Here is an 18,875-nt window from a genome sequence, read left to right as displayed (position 1 = left end):
CCTTTGTGATGATGAATGCCACGCCATTCCTCTTCAAACTCTCATTCCTGGCATAGTAGATCACATAGTCGTCTGATTCAAAGTGGCCAAAACCAGTCCATTTCAGCTCACTAATGCCAAGGATATCAATCTTTATGCATTCCATTTCATTTTTGACAACTTCCAATTTTCCTGTACTCATACTTCGTACATTCCATGTTCTGATGATGAGTGGATGTCTGCGGCTGTTTCTCTTCAATTTGAGTGGTACCACATCAGCAAATGGAGGTCTCGAAACCTTTACCTTATGCATATGAGTAAGGCTGGGTTTACTCAGATGATGCAGCTCTTTCGCAGTCCTATTTTGAGAGCCTTTTAGCCTAAACGGACTATTCCTAAAGGTGTGTGGTAATGTACCAGTGTTTCTTTGCTATTCATAAGGTTTTCCCTGACCAATTCTTTGAGAAGTGGATGGCCTCTTCCTTCTTCCTAGTCTGTCTCAGTCTGTAAGCTGGGCTGATACCTGTGCACCATGTGCAGCCTGCTGGGTTTGAAACACCAGTGGCTCAGCTTCAAAACTCACATCAATACATCACCACAGTAGGACAAACCGAAAGACAGGTTTGTCTCCCTTTTGGAAACCTCTCGTACCACCTTTACCTGGGTCCCTGTGGCTGACTCCTCCTCCTCCAGGTTCCTGGCCTTTTAATCCCCTTTCTCTCCCTCTCCCGCCCTGCTGCTTTGGGCATGCCTGAGTTCCCTCTCCTCACCTGGATCCCTGTGACTGACTTGAAAGTCACAGGAGTGAATTCAATTCCAAACCTGATGGGCAGCTAGAGGCCATAGTATCAAGGGATTCACCAGGCTATATCAAACCAGCAAATTTGTTTTTTTTTTTCCTCATAATTTTGAGTTTTATACCACATTGTTCTCTCACTCTTTCCAGGATATCCTACACAAATCCCCCTCCAGGTGGTTGACACTGGTAGCCAGGAACCATTTAGTTTTTCTGGTCTCATGGTCATATTGGCTGAGGATCACACGATCTACCAGTCTGTTGGACTAATTGTTTCCATCCATCTTTGGTTTTCTTCATTCTTCTTTTCTCTGGACAAGGAGCAACCCATTGTTGCATCTAAATGGCTGCTTGCAATCTTTTAAGATCCCAGTCACTACTCATCAAAGTAGGATGTGCAGCAATGTTTTTGTGTAGTATGTTATGCCAATTGAACTTGATGTCCCAAATCCACAGGTCCAACTATTCACTCCCTCTGGGTAGCTGGCTGTAGCCAAGAAGTCACCACAACCTTGTCCCTTGTCAGCTCTACTGTATACCTGGAAATTCTTACAGAACATACAAATAAATGCACTTGTGGAAAAATTGTCTGCTGACCCTATACATGGTCATGGGCACACTCCCCCATGAACAGACATACCTGATCATTCAGCCTGTCCACTCATCTACCCACCCATAGATCAATGTTTGCCATCAGTGACAATATAGTACTGTATGTGCAAAAGGGTTCATCTTTGTTGTCTATCTCCCATGTGCCTTTATGTCTTTCTTCCTTTTCCTCAATGCCACTGTGTTGATCACTCACATTTGGTGCATTGCCCTTCCCTTCACCCAAGTCAATACTTGTCTCTACCTATCTAGCAGTGTTCCCTTCCCTGCCCCTCTAACCAACAAAGAAAGTTTCGTTCCATATATAAACCTTTCCTTGACTTTTCACAATAGCAGACTAATACAATATTTGTCCTTCTGTGATTGCCTTATTTCATTCAACATAGTGTTGTCCAAGTTCATCCATCTTATGTGGTGTTTTGCAGATTCTACGTTGTTCTTTAGGATTTCATAGTATTCCATTGTGTGTATGTACCATAGTTTGGTTATCCATTCTTCTGTTGATGGACACCTAGTTTGTTTCCATCTTTTTGCTGTTGCAAATAGTGCTGCGATGAACATGGGTGTGACTATATCTGTTCTTGTCTTGGCTCCCATGACATTGATTGTCTTACTAGGTATGTATCTCTTTAGGATTAGAAAATGATATCTCTTTAGAAAAGGATATCTCTTTAGCTCAAATAATATTTCAAATTCCAACTTTTTAAGGAATTGCTATCATACTGCTTTCCACAGTGGTTGTATCATTTGACAGTCCCACCAGCAGTGTATGAGAGTCCCAAACTCTCCACATCCTCACCAGTATTTGTTATTTTCTATCTTGTTGAACTTTGCTATTAGTGTTGGGGCAAGATGGTATCTCATTATTGTTTTGATTTGCATCTCTCTAATGGCTAATGATCATGACCATTTCTTCATGTGTTTGTTGGCCACATGAATATCCTCTTTGGTGAAGTGTCTATTCATGTCTTCTGCCCAATTTGTAATTGGATTGTTTGTCTTTTTGGTATTGAGCTGTTGGAGTTTTCTATAAATTTTAGACATAAGTCCCTCGTCAGATATGTCATTGCTGAATATTTTTTCCCAATCTGTAGGTTCTCTTTTGACTCTTTTGGAGAAGTCTTTGGAAGCACATAAAAATTTAATTTTTAGAAGGTCGTAGTCATCTCGTTTATCTTCTGCTGTTTGTGCATTTTGGATTATGCTTGATAGTCTACTTATGCCATAAATAAGGGCCCCTAAATTTGTCTCAATTTTTTCCTTGAGGAGCTTTATAGTTTTAGGTTTCACATTTAAGTCTTTGATCCACCTGGAGTTAGTTTTTGTGTATGGTGTGAAGTACAGATCTTGTTTCATTTTACTGCAAATGGATATCCAATTTTGCCAGCACCATTTGTTAAACAGACAATCTCTTCCTCATTTAATGGATGTCAGTCCTTTGTCAAAGATCAGCTGACCATGGGTCAATGGATCTATTTCTGGCTTCTCAATTTTATTTCACTGGTCTATGTGTCTGTTACTGTACCAATACCAGGTTGTTTTGACTACTGTGGCCCTATAGTAGGTTTTGAGATCCAGGAGCGTGAGACCTCCTACTTTGTTCTTCAATAACGCTTTGCTTATTCAAGGTTACTTTCCTTTCTAAATAAAACTAGTAGCTATTTTTTCCATGTATTTAAAGAATGTTGGTGGGATCTGGATCAGGATTGCATTGAATGTATAGATTGCTTTGGGTAGTATAACATTTTCACAATGTTCATTCTTCCTATCCACAAGCATGTGATGTTCTTCTATTTATGTAGATCTCTATGGTTTCTTGAAGTAGTCTTTTGTAGTTTTCTTTGTACAGGACTTTTGTGTCCCTGGTAAGATTTATTCCCAAGTATTTTATTTTTTTGGTAGTTATTGTAAATGGTATTGATTTCCTTATTTCTTTTTCAGCAATCTCTTTGCTGGTGTAGAGGAATCCAACTGATTTTGGGGCGTTATCTTGTATCCTGCCACTATGCTAAACCTCTCAATTAGTTCCAGTAGTTTCTTTGCAGAGTTTGTTGAGTTTTGTATGTATAGGATCATATCAGCAAATAGGGATAGTTTGACTTCTTCCTTACCAATTTGGATGCCTTTGATTTCCCTTTTTTGCCTCATTGCCATGCCAAGGACTTCCAATACACTGTTAAATAGAAGTGGTAATAGAGGACATCCTTGTCTGGTTCCTGTTCACTAGGGGAATGGTTTCAGTCTCTTTCCATTGAGAATAATGTTGGCTGTTGGTTTTGCATAGATGTCATTTATTATGTTGAGGAATGTCCCTTCTATTCCTATATTGCGGAGAGTTTTTATCAGGAATGGGTGTTGGATTTTATCAAATGCCTGTTCTGCATTGATTGATAAGATCTTGTGGTTCTTTTCCCTTGTTTTATTTACATGGTAGTAGATGATTGTTTTTTTAATGTTGAACCATCCTTGCATACTTGATATGAATCCTACTTGTCATGATGTATTATTTTTTTGATACGTTATTGGAGTCTATTGGCTAGGATTTTGTTGAAGTTTTTGCCTCTATATTCATGAGGGATCTTGGTATGTATTTTTCCTTTTTACTGATGTCTCTGCTTCATTTTGGTATCAAGGTTATGCTTGCTTCATAAAATGAATTTGGGAGGATTCCATCCTTTACTATGTTCTGAAATAGTTTGAGTAGGATTGGTATCAGTTTTTCTCTGAACATTTGGTAGAATTTGCCAGTGAAACTGTGTGGGCCAGGGCTTTTTGTTGTTGTTGTTGTTGTTGGTAATTTTTTATGTCCTGTTCAATTTCTTCTTTTGTGATGGGCCTGTTCAAATTTTTCACTTCAGTCCATGTTAGATTAGGTAAGTAGTATGTTTCTAGAAATCTGTCCATTTTGTGATTTTCAAATTTGTTGGAGTACAGTTCTTCATAGTATGCTGATATTATCCTTTTTATTTCAGTTGGTTCTGTTGTGATGTTGCCCAATTCATTTCTTATTCATGTTATTTGTATTCTTTTGTCTTTTCCTTTTTAAAATTTGCTGGTGGTTTGTCAATTTTATTAATCTTTTCAAAAAACCCACTGCTCATCTTGCTGATTTTTTTCTATCATCTTTCTATTTTCTGTTTCATTTATTTCTGCTCTAATCTTTATTATTTCTTTTCTGCTGGTGACTTTAGGCTTTCTTTGCTGCTCTTTTTCTAATTGTTAGAGATGCTAAGTTAAGGTGTTGATTTTGGCTCTTTTCTTCTATTTTGATGTGTACATTTATTGCTATAAATTGGCCTCAAATCATTGCTTTTGCTATGTTCCAAAGATTTTGGTATGTTGTGTTTTCATTCTCATTTGACTCGAGAAATTTTTTAATTTCATATATTATTTCTTCTATTACTCAGTCTTTTTTTTTTAAATCCCTGGTAAGCTCTCACCTTTTCATTTCATACTTATCCTAGCCATTAAAATATTTTTTAGTCATAATATTACCATACTTTCTATAAATTCTCTTACTGAGTTTCATGAAAACATATCCAAATATTTCTTTTCTTTAATTTTTATTGTAATTTGGGTGAAAGTTTACAGAACAAATTCATCTTCCTTACAGCAGTTCACATACACTTTGTCTCATGATATTGACTGTAATTTCTCACAGTGCAACAGCTCTCCTCCCACTTCTTCCCCATAGCCACCTCTTCCCTGTGTCCTTCCCTCCCATATACTCCTGTCCCCCAAGCTGTCTCTCTGTACATACACAGGCCTTCTGTTCTCCCATGATTGTTCTCTTCAAGGAGTGTATCTACCTAATGTAATTGTTCAGCTCACATGCCTGTCTTTTGTTTGGCTAGAAGCCACAGGAGTGAGTTCATTTCCAGACCAGAAGGGCAGCTAGGGGCCATAGTCTCAGGGATTCCACCAGGTACCCAGTTGTTTTTAAGGAGAATGTTATTCAGTTTCCATGTGTTTACTCTTTTTCCATTGATCTTCCTATTGTTGGTTTCTAATTTTACAGCATTGTGATCTAATAAGATGCTTTTCAGTATTTCAATGTTTTAAATTTATTAAGGCTTGATTTATGGCCTAATATATGATCTATCCTGGAGAATGTTCTATGTGCACTGGAGAAGAATGTATAATATGCTGTTGTTGGGTGAATTGCTCTGTAGATGTCTATAAGGTCAAGTTGGTGGATTGTAATCTTTAGTTCTTCTGCATCTTTGTTGAGTTTCTTTCCAGTTGTTCTATTTGTGACTGAAAGTGGTATATTAAAGTCTCCTATTATGACTGTGGAGTCATCTATTTGTCTTTTCAGTTCCAATAGAGTCTGATTTATGTATTTTGGGGATCTTTCATATGGTGCATAGATATTTATTATTTTTATGTCCTCTTATTCAGTCGACCCTTTAATTATTATATAATGTAATCCCTTATCTCTTCTGGTAGTTTGTCTTAAAGTCAATTTTATCAGAAATTAATATTGCCACTCCTGCTCTTTTTGGATTGCCGATTGCTTGATACACCTTTTTCCAACCCTTGATTTTTAGTGTAATTTTATCTTTGTCTCTAAGGTGTGTCTCTTGTAACAGCATATTGATGGGTTATGTTTTCTTATCCAGTCTGCAACTCTCCATCTCTTGAGTGGTGCATTTAATCCTTTTATATTCAGTGTAATTATCGACAAGTAAGAATTGGTCATTTTGTTATGTGTTTTTTCATGATGTTCTTGGTTTCTTTGTTTCATATAATTTTCTGCACTGAGCTTGTTTTGTTTGTGAATTGTGTTATCACTTCCTTCTTTACTATTGTCTTAGTATTTGCTAAGTATTTGTGCTTGTCCTCTTTTATTATGATGCAAAGGTTTCTCATTTTTCTTTGAATTGTAATTTTGTTCCCAAGTTTAGAACTGTCCATTCTATCTTGCAATTCTCTTGACTTCTTCACCATTTAGACATTCTGTGACTATACTATTTTTCCCTCTTTTCAGCTTGTAGTTGTCCTCATTTACCAATTGATGTGTCTGGTTGTCTGTTTATAATCTTCTAAACTTATTTTACTTTGGATATTTCCATAACTGGGTTGGTTACTGGGTTATGTCATCATATGTGTTGATAGTTGGTTGTTGTTTGCTGCTCTTAGTTCTCTGTTCAAAGGACTCTTTTTAGCATCTCTTGTAAGGTTGGTCTGGGTTTAACAAATTCCCTTAATTTCTGCTTATCTAGAAATTTCCTAATTTCACCATCGTACTTAGGGACAATTTTGCTGGGTATATAATTCTCATTTGGAAATTTTTCTGTTTCAGGATTTTATATATACCATCCCATTACCTTCTTGCCTGCATGGTTTCTGCTGAGAAATCAGAGTTTAGTCTTATTGGGTGCTCTTTGTAGGCAACTTTTCGTTTTTCCCATGCTGCCTTCAGGATTCTTCCTTGTCTTTGATTTTGGTGAGTTTGATGATGATATGTCTTGGTGATTTTCTTTTGAGGTCTATCCTGTTTGGGGTTCCTTGGACTTCTTGAATGGATGTATTCTTGTTTTTCATCATATCAGGGAAATTTTCTTCCAACAAATCTTCCATTATTTTCTCTGTGGTTTTATTTGTCTCTTACTGTTCTGGAATTCTGATTACACATAGGTTATTCCTTTTGATGGCATCCCACATGAATCTTAGGCTTTCTTAATTTTGTTTTTATCTCTTTTGTGATTGATCCCTTTCCAAAGAAGTATTGAGGTATTTGTACTCAATCCCACTAATTCTGTCTTCCACTGATTTACTTCTACTTTGTTTACTAATGTGTTATCTATTTCTGAAAATTTAGTATTAATCTTCTGAATATCTATTGGTAGATTTTGTATCATTTCTAATTTGTCATTTATTTTGTCATTTTGTTCTTGTTCTTTTCCTTAATTTTGTCAGTGTTTTCCTTGATCTGTCTCTCAATCCTAAGGTATCTAAATAGGATTCTTTTGAATTCCTTATTAGGGAGTTCCAGTGCTGCTTCTTCCTCAAGGATGTGTTTGGGGTCTATATACTGGTCCCTTGTTTCTACTGCTTTTTTCTTGCTTCTTTGTGTGGACTGTGATAGTCTGTTGTCTTCAAGACATTGTTTAATTGTTGTCTTTCTATTTAGTTGGAGATTATATATTGGAGTGATTCACCCAAAATTTTCATTTTCTTTGTTTTGTTTGGATGTATCTGAGTAAGCAGAGTACTGTGCTTCTCTATTCACTAGTTGGCAGCACTTATGCACTCACCACCTGTCTCCTGGTGGGTGTGATAGAGTATGAAAGTGGCTGCACAGATCTCTGTTAACTGTTTGTGAAGAGCAATTAAGGGTGAGTCAGGCTTATATTGGCTGTCATGTATCATTAGTCAGTTGGTGCAGAAGCAAGTGGTTGCCCTCACTCAATAGGTGGGGCTACAAGAGGTGTGGGTATGGTTGAGTCATATGGGCATAGTTGCTGTCTTCCACTCAGTTAGACAAAAACAACAATTGAAAAACCACAAAAAAAGTAAAAGCAAGAGGACAAAATCACACACCACATAAACACACAGGAACAATCACCAAAATGAAAAAAAAAAAAAAAAAAGGAGGAAAGACAATAAATGAGATGAAATATTTAAAGAAATACTTTGAAAAGACAAAAGAAATATAAATAGAAAAAGAAGGGGGAAAAACCCACAATATCTGGAGAGGAGGGAATAAGATAAAAGAGATAGAGTAAGAGAATAATGAAGGGAAAAAAATGGGAAAATTGCAAAAAGAGAAACAAGTTATGGGGAGAACCACAAGAAAGTAAAAAATGGGAACCAGGAAAAGTGAAGAGAGAAAAAGCAAAAAACTGCAACCTTGGATGCGAAGAAGAAATAATAAAAAGAAAAAGGAAGAAGAAAATAATAATAATAATTTTAAAACAAACAAACAAAAAGAAACAAGAAAAAAATCTGGGGAGGGTGGGGCAGGGCACCCGGGTTCTGTCAGAGCACACAGACTGGGATAGATTTCCCACTAGCTCATAAGGTGGGTAGGAGTGAGGGATGGCCACACCTCCTTTCACCAAGTGGTTGTGGGATATAAGAGTAACAAGTAGCGCATCCTTCCAGTCTTCAACCTCTGGTTATGTCCATGCTGTCCTCAGCAAGTGGAGCTTATTCTTAGGTCCCTGGGATCTGAGAGAGCACTGTTGCTTTAAATATCCAAATGTGTGAACTGCTTGTAAATGTTCAAAATGGCTGCATCCTCCAGACAACCAAAAGTCCACAGTACAGTTTGTCTCCTTCTTTGCTGTTTCCCCTTGTAGTCATCAGTCACCAGTATAGTCTTCCTTGTAGCTCTTGGTGAGCAGGGCCAATTTTTAGGTTGATTCTTAGGTCCTAACACCACTTGGAAATATTCAAATTGTCTGTGCCATCAGTCCACAGCTGCTGACAGTCTGCAGCTCCATTTATCTCCTTATTCAGTATTTTCATGCAGTTTCTTGTTCTGGTTGGAGTTTAGTCCTTTTCTGCATCCTTCCATTCAAAGCTCAGGGCTCTAGGATTATCTCCTGTATCTGTGTCAATTGGTTTCTCTTTTCTTTGTTGAAGAGGGTCTGTGTAGTTTGTCTGCCTATTCCACCATCTTACAGGAACTCCCACATAATAGAATTTTGCAAGACCAAAATCTTGTTCATTTCAAATACCTTTTTCAGCAACATAAATGGGGGCTATACACATTGACTTTGCCAGATGGAATACACAGGAATCAGATGGATTACATCCATGGAAAGAGGCAATGGGGAACCTCAATATCTTTGTTAAATGCAAGACCAGGAGCTGACTGTGGAACAGGCCATCAATTGTTCATATGCAAGTTCAAGTAGAAGCTGAGGAAAATTAAAGTAAGTCCATGAGAGCCAAAATATGACCTTGATTATATACCACCTGAATATAAAGACCATCTGAAGAGAATAGACTTGACTCATTGAACACCAAGGATTGAACACTAGAGGAGTTGTGGAATGACATCAATAAGATCATACATGAAGAAGGCAAATCATCATTAAAAAGACAGGAAAGGAAGAAAAGACCAAAATGGATGTCAGAAGAGACTCTGAAACTTGCTCTTGAATGGAAAGTAACTAAAGCAAATGGAAGAAATAATGAGATAAAAGAGCTGAACAGAAGATTTCAAAGGGTATCTCAAGAAGACAAAGTAAAGTATTATAATGAAATGTGCAAAGACCTAGAGTTAGAAAACCAAAAGGGAAGAAAAAACTTGGCATTTCTCAAGCTAAAGGAACTGAAGAAAAAATTCAGCCCTCCAGTTGCAATATTGTGGTAGTTCAGTTTGTGTGTCAACTTGGTTAGGCCTGGTTGAGTGGCTGGGCAGCTGGATGTAGCATTCCCCATGATGAGACTGATAATCAACTCCATGGTGGAATCTACTGTGAGCAGCTGAGTAGCTTGCCTTAGAGATTGTGGTCTGCTTCCTGTATATAAGCAGAAGCCTTGGGGGAATAGTCTCTAGCTTATGGCATACTTGGACCCTGCATGTAGTTGTGTCATTGTTCAGCAGCCTGCCATGCTCTCCCAACCTTGGGACTTACAATTGACTTAAATCAATGGCCTGATGTCTGGTTTTCTAACATTGGGACTGTGTCTTTTTACTTGTCAACCTTGGGCTTCTCAGCCTCAGCAGCCAGCAGCTGGTCATAGTTCTTTACCTGGTGGGGTGACCCAAATCTTCATTCCTAAAGGGTCTGGGCCATTAGCAGTCATATCAGAATTGGGTTGCTGTAATTTTCCATTGACTTTAATCACAGGGCATGGTAGTACTAAGAGACATTCCTAAATAATCTCCTGTATTCCAGATGTATTCTTCTTTACCTCCATTATGTAACGTCAATCCAGTTTTCCCTTCGTAATCAGGATCTATCACACCAGATTGCACAGTAATGCCCTTCTTTGTCTGTTAATCCAGGGGCATGAGGAAGCCAAAATGGCTGGGTGACATTCTTAATTTGCAGTTCAATGCAATCAGTATTGTGTCTCCAGGTGGGAGTGTTCCTTCCTTTGGGACTAAGATCTTCAGACCCCAGAGTATATACAGCCTCCTGGAGAACACCCCAACCCTTCAAGGTATTGCCACCTAGCTGGTGCTGTAATTGTGTTTTCAGTAGGCCATTCCATTGTTCTAACAAGCCAGCTGCTTCAGGATGATGGGGAACATGGTAAGACCAGTGAATTCTATGAGCATAGGCCCATTGCTGCACTTCATTTGCTGTGAAGTGAGTCCCTTGATCTGAAGCAATGCTGTGTGAGATACCATGATAGTGGATAAGGCATTCTGTAAGTCTGTAGATGGTAGTTTTGGCAGAAGCATTGCATGCAGGGAAGGCAAATCCATATCCAGAACAAGTATCTGTTCCAGTAAGAACAAAATGCTGTCCTTTCCATGATGGAAATGGCCCAATGTAATCAACCTGCCACCATGTTGCTGGCTGATCACACTGAGGAATGGTTCCATATCATGGACTGAGTGTATGCACAAAATATTGAATGATGCATAAAATATCAAAAGACGATAGAAGAAATACACAGAATCACTGTACCAAAAAGAATTGGTTGATGTTCAACTATTTCAGGAGGTAGCATATGATCAAGGACCAATGGTTTTGAAGAAAGAAGTCCAAGCTGCACTGAAGGAATTAATTGGGTGGAAAAAAAAACAAGGTTCCAGGAATTGACAGAATAACCACTGAGATGTTTCAATAAACAGATGCCACACTGGAGGCACTTACTTGTTTTTTGCCAAGAAATTGGGAAGACAGATCCCTGGCCAGCTGACAGGAAGAGAGTCATTGTTCTGATTATGTAGTGCTGCTCTGACAGGAAAATACCACAAATGGGATGGCTTGAACAAACAGGAGTTAATTCTCTTACAGTTTGGGAGGCTAGAAGCCCAAGTTCAAAGTGCCAGCCTCTAGGGACTGTGTGAAACCCCCTCGACTTTGGACCTCAGCTCTGCCTCTTGCTTCTGGCCCACTGAAGCTAGAGGCATCTCTTCACTCAGGCAGCTACCAGCTGCTGAGGCTAACAAGCCCACAGTCAACAAATAAAATGGCACAGTCCTGATGTTACCAAACCACATGGCAGGCCATTAATTCAAGTCCATTGAAAGTCCCAGGTTTGGCAGAGCATGGCAGGCTGCTGAACAATGACATGGCTACATGCAGGGTTCAAGCATGCCATAAGCTAGAGACCATTCCTAAAGTTGTTTCTTATATACGGGAAGCAGACCACATCCCTAAAGCAACTACTCAGCTGCTTGTGGTAGGTCCCACTGTGGAGCTGATTGCTTGTCTCATCATGGGGAATAACTACCATGAGCTGCCCAGCCACTCAACCAGGCCCAGCTAAGTTGATGCACAAACATAACCACCACAGCCATATTTTGCCCATTCCAAAGAAAAGTGATCCATCAGAATGTGGAAATTATTGAACAATATCACTAGTATCACATGCAAGTAAAATTTTGGTGAAGATAATTTAAAAATGCTTGCAGTAGTATATTGTTAGGGAACTTCCAGAAATTCAAGCTGTATTCTGAAAAGGACATGGCACAAAGGATATCACTGCTGTTATCAGATGCATCTTGGCTCAAAGCAAAGAATATCAGAAACATGTTTACCTGTATTCTATTGACTATGCAATGGCATTCAATTGTGTGGATCATAACAAATTATGGATAACATTGGGAAGAATAGGAATTCCAGAACACTTAATTGTGTTCATGAGGAACCTGTACATAGACCAAAAGTCTCTTGTTCAAACAGAACAAGGGGATACTGCATGGTTTAAAATCAAGAAGGGTGTGTGTCTGGGTTATATCTTTTTACCATACGTATTCAATCTGTATGTTGAACAAATAATACAAGAAGCTGGACTATATGAAGAAGAATGCAGTATAGTATCAGGATTGGAGGAAGACTAATTAACAACCTGCGATATGCAGATGACACCACCTTACTTCCTAAAAGTGAGGAGGACTTGAAGCACTTACTGATGAAGATCAAAGTCTGCAGTCTTCAGTATAGATTACGTCTCAACATAAAGAAAACAAAAATCCTCACAAATGGGCCAATAAGCAACATCACAATAAATGGAGTAAAGATTGACGTTGTCAGGGATTTCATTTTACTTGCATCCATAATCCAAATCATAAAAGCAGCAGTCAAGAAATCAGACTTGATTGCACTGGCCAAATCTGCAATAGACCTCTTTAGTGTTAAGAAGCAAAAATGTCACTTTGAAGAATAAGGTGCATCTAACCCAAGCCATAGTATTTTCAATTGCCTCACATGCATGTGAAAGCTGGACAATGGATAAGGAAGACCAAAAAAGAGCTGATGCCTTTGCATTGTAATGCTGGTGAAGAATACTGAAAATAATGTGGACTGCCAAAAGAACAAACAAATCTGTCACAGAAGAAATGCAGCCAGAATCCTTAGAAGCAAGAATGGCCAGACTTTGTCTCATCTACTTTGATCATGTTGTCAAATGGTACCATTCCCTGGAGAAGGATATAATGCTTGGTAAAGAAGAGGAAGACCCTCAACAAGATGGATTGACATAGTGACTGCAACAATGGGCTCAAGTATGGCAAGGATTATGAGGATGGTGCAGGACGAGACAGTGTTTCATCTATTGTACATAGGGTTGCTATCAGTTGGAGCCTACTTAACGCACCTCACTGAAGGAAGAACGAACATGAGTCCCTGCCCAGTGGGCAATTGAACCTAATTAGTTTACTGATACTGAGTGCTTGAGAGGAGAGAAAGATTGTTACAAGGCATCATCAGTGCAAGGAGACTGGGGCCAGTACCCAAATATGACTCCCCAAGTTGGGCTTGGCATCCAGTTTTATAAAGTTCAGGAAAGGGGCTTATACATATTCATAAAAATTTCAGGAATTTGGGCGTGAATAAGCTGAGGATTGGCTGAGTCTTCCTTCACCTCAGTTTAAAGGGACAGTCAATTTTTAATGCAGTGTGCTTGTGTACTGAATGAGTTACACTGACTTCCTGTCATCAGTTGATTGGGACTTATGCAGATATTGCTGTTGTTGTTTTTGTTAAGTGCCATTGAGTCGGACCGACTCATAACAACCCCTCTTGGGTTTCTGAGGCGATATGCAGATATTAGTTCTGTGCAATTTCACTCCTGTTTGTCTCACTGCACATGTCTATAGGCCAGAACTGATTTCAAGTTGTTATCAGTTGTTTCTGAAAAATAATTTTAAGGAAACCCATTAACATATCTATTCATTTGTGTCCAACTAGAGTGGGGTATAAAAACAGAAAGGATGGGGGATTGAGCTTTATTTCAGCTCAGCTCTTAAGGAAATGGGTGATCATGCCCGCTCATCTGTCTCCAACCAAGGTGGGAATAATAATAGAAAGGATGGGCCGTTGAACTATAATTCAACTCAGCTTCCTTATAACAACAAGCCCTATAGATTCCCTTACATATGTGACCAACAAAATCAACATTATTTTTCTTCTTTGCCCCACACATAATCACGCAAACGCACATGCACATACCCCCACCCCCGTGCAGTAGGGGATTCACAAGTATAGGAAGAGGTGAGAGGGTAAATGATGCAGCTTTCAAGGGTAGTTTTTGTTTTTTATTTTTAGTGTTTTTGGTTCTGACTCATCTTGCTCTATAACTTTTTTAATTCCTGCCATGAGTGATTAACCCTTAATAGGCTGAATGGTCTCCTAGGATTGTGTACCAGCTTTAGAGTTACAAACTTTATGGTAGTGAGTGTATATACAATGACAAGTGCTCTGCTCATAGTTTCTCCATGGCTCTATAATTCTACATAACATGTCACAAAGCTCCATTATGAGACCTCAACTTCTCTTCTCCTAGAAGTCCAGAATTTTAAATCCTCCGTGGTGATGGATACATGGGTCTTCCTCTTGACAGCCTTCCTTATGGGATAAGAGCAATGGTCAAAGAAGAGGTCTACAGTCCTTTGAAATGGAGATGTCACTGAAAGAGAAGGCATCAATGGGACAGATTCCCAGTATAGCTAGGCCCTTTCACTCTGCAAACTCTCATTAGAAAGTTAATCCACAATTGAAAGTGTGCTTTCTGATCCCACAGGGATATGGATGAACATGTAGACATTGAACTTCCTGAGGTGAGTCTTCTGAAGTTGCTTTTAACCAGTGTCATTTAAAACTCTAAAGATCAGGGAATGGCTATTTACTCTCAGATAAATCTTCAATTCTAACCTCCTGGAAAACAAGATTTGTGCCTTTAAATTTCATAGCCCACAGGACCCAGCATGGAAATGAGGTAAGTGTTTGGTATAAAGTTGATTGGCGTGATCTTTCTCTACACCACCAATTCCCTCCGTTCTTGAAGGGAGCTTCTGAAGGAGATGGAATATTTTCCAAATGTATTTTATTTAAGAAATATAATAGATACAAAGGAAACAAGAAACATAAGTAGATTCCTTTACTGTGGACTCAGAGAAAAACATTACTCTTCCCCTACATGCTGGTGTGTGGGGGGTGCTTTATTCTGGTCAAAAGGGTTGTAAGACTTTCAAGAGGTACTGAGGTGTAGTAGGAAAAGCCTTATCACTTCAAGATCAACAATGGTATACTGTTAGGAGGGTGATGTTGCTCCTTGCTGCCCTCTTTGGGTTGCAGTTTATTCATGGACCAAAAACAAACAATCAAGCAAGCATTTCCTGAGTTCTTACTATGCATTAGGCACAGATTAGAGATTTTACCATCTATTAGGCATATGATAAACTAGTAGTTACAGCCAAGGGTAGTGAGTGTCAAGATAGAGAAATTACAGGGAGCTCTGGTAGCATAGTGCCTAAGGCACTTGACTGCTAACCAGAAGGCTGGCGGTTCAAACCCACCAGCCACTCCTCAGAAGGAAGGTTGGGCAATCCTACTTCCGTAGTGATACTTCCTCAGAAACCCAAGGAGGGGTCGCTATGAGTCGGGGCCGACTTGACGGCAAATAACAACAACAACAACATGAGAACTCCATGAACAGGACTGTAACTTAGCACCAGGGTCAAGGAAAGCTTCCGTTAGCCTTCTCATCTGTAAGGTGAGGGGAGCTCAGTGAGTCAGACAAAGTCTTTCCAGACTCTCCCATGCCAAAGAGCTCTCATAAGCAATTGAGACTGCTAGTCCTAATCCTACATGCAGAGGACACTGCATAAAGAAGGTGATAAAGGTAAGGCAGGAAAGGGAATGAAGGAATTATAACCTTTGCCCAACCTAAATAGGGAAGTTGTGTTGAGCAGTGAAACAACTTGTTGAGAGGCCAGAGACATCCGTCTTGGGCTGACTTGAAAAACCATGTATAGAGAGTGGAAAATTTCTCTGCCCTGCTCCCCCTCCCTTCTTCCTCTGCCCATACTCCCCCCTCCTCACTTCCGTTCAGGCATGTTTAACTTCTGTAAAAACTGCTAGCTGTGGGTGCTCTTTTTGCAGGTAACTAATCACCCTCTCACCCTGAGTACCCGGAAAAAGGACCCCATAAAAACTCCATGTGATCTTTGTTTGGGGATCAGTCTCTGGATGTGAATCCACTGAGTCTGTGCTAGCACCCAGAAATAAAGGTCTTCTTTTTTTCACCATCCTATTGGTGTTAGCGTTTCCCTTGACAGCTCCAGTAACACTAGCTTCTCACTTGGGTGTAATAGCATAGCCCATCCAAGTCTTTTCTTTTCTGCTATGTCTTGGCAAGTTTCTTTTTTATGAAAATTCTTTTGCTTGTATTTTAGCCTCTGAAGCCAACCTCACCTAGCCAGGAGACAGAGGAGGAGCAACAGTTGCGCATCCTGTTTGAACACATTGCAGGCGAGGTACACGCATACCACCTATAGCCCCCTCACTCACCCAAGTCTTCATAGTAGCCCATGGGTTTTTTGTCTCTAACCAGGTCTGAGGGGTCTGCTTCCACAGCAATGAATGTACCAAATACTATCTATCAGCACTGCCTGTCCAAAGCAGAGTGGGTCTGGTTGCAAAGTACGAAAAACTCCTGTCATTTGAGAGGCCCCAAAAACAGCCCTGTCCAAAAGGTCTCTGATACCAGTCTGTCCCTGTTGATGGGGTAATAGAGACCAATGAAGCACAACACATGCCCAGAAACTTTCTGTTGGAGGCTGGAGAAAGCCTTCAGGAGGATGCCCCTTTGAACTTGGTCCAGAAATCCTACAATCAAGATGCTAGCCCTGGTCTGTGCAAAAGTGGTATTTTTTTGAGGAGGCCACCATTAAATTGCAAATGCTTTACCTGGTAGGCAGTGTGTTTTCATCTCCCAGCACCAAAGGAGTGTCCCACTTGGCAGCTCCAACTGCTGCACTAAGGAAGATAGCCCAGGGCCAGCCACTGGCAATTAGAAAGGAGAGCAGGTCTGTACTCAGCCTCACACCCTTTGTCACCCCCACAACTCCCCATCCTCCCTGTTGTTCAGCTCACTGGGAGACATGTGGTAGAAACTTCCCTCTCAGACACTGGCCCTCTGTAGTCCCTTGGAGCCTAACAGTTGGCTGCCACAAGTAAAATTAGCCTGATAAACTTATGTCAGGTGCCAATGACTCCATTCGTTTCCTAAAACTACCCAGAAGGAGCTGAGTTATAGAAAAGGCTCTCTAGAGGGAGTGATACCTAAACCAGGGGGGATGAGTCTCTATAGTTTGGGTAGAGAAGTGGGGACCAAGGAACATGACCCTGACCCACTCTTTCTGCAGCTGTGGGCAGGAAAGAAATGAATGATAAGAAGGGATGAGTCAGACCCAGCAAGGAAGGACTCTGAGTTGGAGGAGCTCACTGAGGGAGGGTCAGAAGTTGCCAGAAATGAAGATCCAGGGTTTGGAAAGGGAAAGGGGAATGTTTCAGGAGATCCACTTTACCTTTATTTAAGAGGAAGAAATGCCCGTCTAGAATGGAGTTCAGGCATGCTGGTTCTAAGACTCCATCTCTCTTCCCTCCTGTGAAATGGGGACTTGGGCTGGCTCAGCACGTCTCGGGGCTGACCATTCAAAATACCCATTCCCCAAGATGCTCAAGGGTGGTATCTGGGCAGGCAAGCTTTAAAATGACTCCCAAGGTGATTCTGTTTCACATGGCTAGTTCAAAACCCTTGATACAATAATCTCTAAGACAGTGCTACCCTTTACCCATTGTCATTAGGAGCTTTGGTAGTACAGTGCCTCTGGTAGCACAGGGGTTCAAACCCCCCAGCCACTCCTTGGAAGGAAGAATGGGCAATCTACTTCCATAGAGATACCGCCTCAGAAACCCAAGGAGGGGTTACTATGAGTCAGGACCAACTCAACAGCAATGAGTTTTTGGTTTGGTTTATGCAGTCAATCCCTACTCATAGCAACCCTATAGGACAGAGAAGAACTGCCCCCAAGGGTTTCCAAGACCGTAATCTTTACAGAAGCAGCCTGCCACATCTTTCTCCTGCAGAGTGGCTGTGGGACTGCCAACTTTTCAGTTAGCAGCTGAGCACTTAACCACTGCACCACCAGGGCTAAATAAATGCTTTAATACAAAGTACTTGGAGGCCTGTTAAAATGCAGATTCTGCATCAAGAGGTCTGGGGTGGAGTCTGAGAGTCTGCATTTCTAACAAATGCTCCAGGAGTGATCAAAGGTTCTGAAATTCACTTCTAGAGGTTTTAAAAATAATCAAGGACCCTCACTTCTGGTATTCTGGTTGAAATGGTCCCTGATGTAGGCTCCAGGCATGAGAGTTTTTAAAGCTCTCTGAGTGATTATACTGGGCAGAAACTTGGCAGTGTTTGGCTACCCAATAAGCAAGGTAATCGTGGGCTTACTTGTGTTTACTTACTAAACTTTAGTGAATAATTTCACATTTTTTCACCACATATGGCTGGCATCTGTCTCTCCCAATCTTCCTACTGAATCAAACGCCTCTTTTCAAATTTATAGTCCCTGAAAAGTATGGAGTACCCAGTGAGCAAAGTAAGCACAGACCTAGTTGTGCTTACTTATTAGTCAGTAGTGAACAATTTCACTACAGATTAGTAAGTAAGCACAAGTAAACTCATGTTTACCTTGCTAAAGGAGCTCTGGTGGTACAGTGCCTAAGGTATTTGACTGCTAGCCAGAAGGTTGACAGTTCAATCCTACCAGCTGCTCTGTGGAAGGAAGATAGGGCAATCTACTTCCTTAAAGCTTTACCATCTCAGAAACCCAATGGGGGTCACTATGAGTTGGAATCGAATCAATGGCAGTAAGTTTGGTTTTTTGGTATTGGATAATCTGCCCCTGCTTAAACCAGTTTCCCCAAACTTTCTCTCATGTAAGAAGCATGTGGGGGGCTTTCCTGACAATCCAACAAGTGACTCTTCTTCTAGGGAAGTTTAGGGAGCATTGCCTTGTGTCCACAGCTACACAAAGTTGGGCACGTCTAGCTCAGCAGGA

General features: G+C 40.2%; 1 protein-coding gene across 1 annotated transcript in view; it reads left to right on the top strand.

Moving 5' to 3' along the window:
* Positions 1 to 18,875, top strand: part of CAPN9 (calpain 9) — a 72,626-nt gene that overhangs the window by 46,519 nt on the left and 7,232 nt on the right. The window contains exons 12-13 of the mRNA XM_007938495.2: positions 14,546 to 14,582; positions 16,200 to 16,280. Coding sequence (XP_007936686.2) covers positions 14,546 to 14,582; positions 16,200 to 16,280 — 118 coding nt within the window. The remainder of the gene's footprint in view (positions 1 to 14,545; positions 14,583 to 16,199; positions 16,281 to 18,875) is intronic.

Source organism: Orycteropus afer, unplaced genomic scaffold (genome assembly GCF_000298275.1).
Source record: "Orycteropus afer afer isolate SDZICR_OR568_19922 unplaced genomic scaffold, OryAfe1.0 scaffold00050, whole genome shotgun sequence".
Lineage (NCBI taxonomy): Eukaryota > Metazoa > Chordata > Mammalia > Tubulidentata > Orycteropodidae > Orycteropus > Orycteropus afer.
This window is presented reverse-complemented; position numbering and strand designations above follow the sequence as displayed.